Source organism: Cyprinodon variegatus, unplaced genomic scaffold (genome assembly GCF_000732505.1).
Source record: "Cyprinodon variegatus isolate N-32 unplaced genomic scaffold, C_variegatus-1.0 Scaffold134, whole genome shotgun sequence".
NCBI lineage: Eukaryota > Metazoa > Chordata > Actinopteri > Cyprinodontiformes > Cyprinodontidae > Cyprinodon > Cyprinodon variegatus.
The window spans coordinates 354,716-359,691 of NW_015150587.1; the positions used below are offsets into that span (position 1 = coordinate 354,716).

General features: G+C 43.5%; 1 protein-coding gene across 1 annotated transcript in view; it reads right to left on the minus strand.

Annotated features, from left to right (window-relative positions):
- Positions 1-2,233, minus strand: part of smad7 (SMAD family member 7) — an 18,620-nt gene extending 16,387 nt beyond the window's left edge. Inside the window, exon 1 of the mRNA XM_015376353.1 lies at positions 915-2,233. Within this exon, the coding sequence (XP_015231839.1) occupies positions 915-1,386 (472 nt within the window). The 5' untranslated portion in view covers positions 1,387-2,233. The remainder of the gene's footprint in view (positions 1-914) is intronic.
- Between the last annotated feature and the right edge of the window lie 2,743 nt (positions 2,234-4,976).

Genomic DNA, 4,976 nt, shown 5'->3' on the forward strand with positions numbered 1-4,976 from the left:
AGAGAGGAATAGAGAGAGGGAGAGAAAGGAGGGGGGGGGGGGGGGGGGGGGGTGCTGGAAACTTCACTGTGGAAAGACTAGAGTCCTGGCTGAGGCACCCTGCACTTTAGAAATGCCAATTATAAAATGTTTCAGAGAGAAACCAGGCTGTTAGTCTGGAAAAAATGCACAAAAAAAAATCATCGGATGTTAAAGAATTTCAAAACCTAAACAATCTAAAAGCAAAGGACTTAAGATATTACAAGATACACAGTGAAATAGAGAAAAGAAACAGTGGTTCCCTGGGTTGGAACCACTTATTAATATCTGACTAAATAATGAAAACGTTTCTCCTGCTTTGGTCTATTTGCCCAATGTGCACCATGACATTAGCGTTTTATCTATTCCCCCACCGGGGCTATAATATGTCTTTATTATTATTATTATTATTATTTTAATGCACATTCCAGAAAACAGGTACTAAGAAATATGCTCAATGACTTCTAAGTAATTTCTATTCATCTATATCTAGCATAACAACAGATTTTCATTCATCTGGGTTTCGACCCACCATTGGGGCCACTCTCTTCTTAGGACAAGAAACAAATGATAACTCCAAGCAACATTTTTAATCTTCTACTGTTTATGATAATCACATTAAAAATTGAGCAAACTGTTTGAAATATTTGAATAGAGGTGTTCCTCCCTCATAGAATCAGGGCTCCCCCAATGTGTCCAGCCCTATTGATATTTTCTAGAGTCGCCCCTGTAGAAGGGACCTCTTGGCACGCACTTGGGTTGACTTTGACCTTATGGTAAGTGGGGGAAAAATACGAATACCTGCAGGAGGTGATGTTATCTAATTTAAGATAATCTAACTTCAACATATAGCAAGCATATCTTAATAGGATTTTTATTGTTTTATTAAAACTCACCGAGTTCACACAGCCTGCTCATGTGGTGCGGGTTGCAGCAAACTAGGTCCGGGTTTATTTTCCCGTAGGATTCACAGCAAGACAGCCTCTTCAGCTCCGAGGAATGCCTGAGGTCCGGCCACCTGAACACTTTGTAGAGCAGCATGGGGAGAGAGTAAGACTGCTGACCCACTTTGGTGTCCACTTTGCTGGGTAGGAGCAAGCAGGGGCTCCGCGCGCCCCCCTTTGACTCCACCGCCTGCAGGAGCACCTCCAATTGTTTCTCCTTGATCTTCTTCAGCACCGAGTGGGTCAGCGCCTTCAGTTCAGCCTCCGACCCGGCGTCGTTAGACTTGGCCACCTTTGCCGCTTTTCCCATGCAGCAGCCCCCCGTGGAGCCATGCGTCCCTCTGTCCGCCTCCCCGTCGCCCTCCACGGGCGCACGGCTCCTCCAGAGTCGCCGGACGAGCCCCGATCGTTTGGTCCTAAACATGCGGGACAAGAAGAGGGTTTCCCGGCTAAAAAACGAGCATGGTGTCCGCAAATCATGAAGATTCCGGGATCCGAGTCCAGGCAGTGACAAGCAGCCTGAGAGGATACGATGGAAAAGCTGGGAGCTGGATGAGCGCAGGAAGTCTGTAGCATGCGCCAGTCTCCGTCTCCTTCTCCTGCAGACTCAGATCAGAGGGGGGAAACAGTCGGGGAGGTTTCACGGGACAGTCAGCTCGTCCCACGGGGATAAATCACCATCTCATCCGGCGTTTTAGTCTAGCAGCTCAGAAACCGAGCCGTGCGTAACCCCGATCTGCGGATCTGGTCCTTAAAAAAAAAAAAAAAAAAAAAAAAAAGCCTCTCGGTGCAGATTATTCTACAGTCAGAAATCTCTATCAGCATGGAGAGGATGCGGCTGTAGACACCGGAGATCCTGGGGCCTCATTATCCCATGAATATCAGAGCTGGATCTTTATTTCTTTATTAATCCACAAAGTCCCTGATCGGAGCGCTCACAGTGCCGCCGACGGTGTCTGCTGTCCGTAGAGGAACCAGGGAACAAATCCACGTCTGAAGCTTTCCACGGCAGAGTGGAGTTGGAAAGCCACGCAGGAAACGAGAGAGAGAGAGAGAGAGACCCCCACGGTTCACGTCCGCGCAGCGATTCTGAGAACCTATTTAAGAAAAACTCAAATATAATCCACAGTTTTTATTACTGTATATTTTTTCTTCTTCCCCCTTTGCGCGAAGTTTGAGGCTGAAATGAAGCGTCCCTCTGCAGGGCTGCTCCTCTTAGTGTCGGTGGATGGGGGTAGCAGAGGCTTCTGTGTGTATGTGTGCCTGTAAATGAGGCTGATGGTTTGGTGCCCTTCCTCCAGTCTCCAGTGCGCATTGACGCGCCCGGTCACGTGTGCGTCTAGACACCCTGTCGCTTAAAAGAAATGTGATTGTGTTGCGCAAACAACAGATCAAGTAGAGCCCAGGGCACGCACATTCACAAGCACGCGCATATATAAAAAAAATACACAATGACATAAGTTATAGGGACATATTTTTTTTTTAGTTTTAAAAAAAGTTTAAAAAAGTGAAAACAGGGGCAACAAATATATATATATATATATTCTTGCAATGTCTAGTACTTGTTCAAGATTGCAGACACTCCTCAATATGTTGGATATGGATATGTTTCCACAGGACAAAATTATTTAAGAAATTAACAAATTATCCCTATTGGAATTATCTTTATACCCATTTTATTTGCAATAATCCTTCAGTTTGTTAAATGAAGCTGTTAAATTAGACTGAGTCATCAGCTATTGTTCTGAGGAATGTAAGTATATGTTTTCAATATAAAGCCGGTAGATTGAGTTGGTTAACTTTAATGATGAGGTTGCCTTTCAGAAGTAAAGTACTTGGGCCTGTCAGTCTGAACTGAGGACAGGAAACGACCATGTTGTTACGGTCGAATCTCTGCTGCCCCCTTCTGGACATTTACCTTTCAGATGTGATGTTAAATTAACATTTTACTTGTCTGACTGCAAATGCGCATCTCTGCACACTAGATTAATGCCTTTATGGATTAAAGCTGTTTTGTTTTTGGTTTTTTAAACATTTTGTCAAATTACAATCACCTATTTTAATGTGTTTTAAGGGGATTGGATATGTATGGGCAAAGTAACATCATCACCGAAGACATAATAATGAAAAAAAAAACATTTTCAGGGAACAATATTTGAAAAATGTGGCTTGCAAAGTTTTGTAAAAGCAACTTATAACCTAACTTAATCTATGCTGATCTGAATATCAACTCTATCTGGGGTACCCTTAATGGATGCTGCCACCACTATGTCTCACACTGAGGATGTTCTTTTTTTTTATTATCACAAATTGGAATCAGATCTGACCAGACCGCCCTCTTCCACATGTTTTTCCCCTCATATGGCTTAGTAACAACTTGAAAATTGGACATCTTATGATGTTCTTTCAGTAATAACTTTCTTTTTCCACTTTTGTCATACAATACACACTAGTGTGTTGTCCTTTCAGCAGATCCTCCCACATGAGCTGTAGGCCTCTAAGGTTCCTTTCAGAAGCGGCTCTATATTATTTATCCTTATTAAAATGATAATTACTGTTTTCAACCCAGCTTTAAGCTCCTGCACAACTTCATTCCTGGCCTGTCTGATCCTTTGTCTTGAAAACCTCTGAGGCCTTTATTGAACAGCTGATTTGGGGAACTGCATGGATTTATTACAGGGTACGGAGGCAAAGATAAAATATCTATTTACTGCAGAATTAGGCATTATTTGGGGTTAATTCAACCTATTTCCAGAAATACACCATGAAGATGTTGGTTGTCACTTGACAAACAGTGAACAACTCAAAGAAAAGTCACCTTTCCCTAAAATTGTGGCCATGATTTCTGGTCAGCTTTTATTCAAATAAAAAAACATTTTATGGTAAAAGAAATGGACAAAACAGTTTGAAAAACACAGAAGAGGAAGCTGTCCCAGATCAGCTGCACATTAAAACCTTTGCTGTGCTTTGAATCTTACTAAGATGTATGAGGTGGAATCCAGCATAGCCTAAAATAACATTTGTCTCCAGTCCGTGGATGTGTCCTCTGAAGCCCAGTGAGGTCCCTCAACACAGCAGACCCTGAGAGGAGGAGGAGGTGAACTCTCCAGTATGTTAATGTGAGTCGCTGGAGGCCTTTTTTTTTGGAAGGGGGTGTTTGATGATTATGGTGGTCAGGATGAGCTGAGTTTTTTTTTTCTCGCGGGTGGGGGGACCATCCCAATGGCGCCGAGCAGGAGGAGGGGGGACAGGGCAGCATTTTTAACAGGAGTCTGGAAACAATCAGTCAGGGGGAAGAAGGTCTGTCAGAGGGACTTGTGGAAGCGACTGGCTGCCACAGTCGTATATTGTCCCCTCCCCTTCCCTCACATCTCCTCTTTCCCTTCCCTTTGTGTGTGCATGGGGCCGTTTTCCAGACTCCAGGAAGTAGCCAGTTTTATCTAACCCTTTTCCATCTCAGCTCTGCTCAGGGGTCTGTCTGCAGTCTCGCCCACAGAGAGAAGCAGGGGCTGTTTTCTATTACATGCTATATATTAGCACGCTAGTTTCACTGCATGTTTTCTTTAAAGTTACTTGAAAACAAAATCATCACTTACAGCCTGCACCCACATCCTGTCCATTCACTTTGCATGGAGGTGGGGTCAAAGGCCATATTCGTTTTAGACCAGTGATGGTGAAAATACAACGCAACTTACAGCTTCAGGGATATTTATATTTGCAAGCAGCTACAGCCCAACCACATGTTCTTTAGCAGCCATGAACAACCAGATTGATTAATTAAACTGAAAGATTCTTTGGTACAGATTGCTCTGTCCATATTAAGTCTGGGTTTATGCAAACATGAACTGAAAAGGTGTTCGCCAAGAGAGTAGCTTCTGCTTACAACTCTGCCAAGCTCACCTGGAAATTGCAGCTCCATGCGCAAACATGCTCAATGTCTTACAGAGAGTAGTCTAACAGGACAAAACATCTGCTGTTTGGGAAGAATGGTGAGATGCATGATTAGAAGAGTTG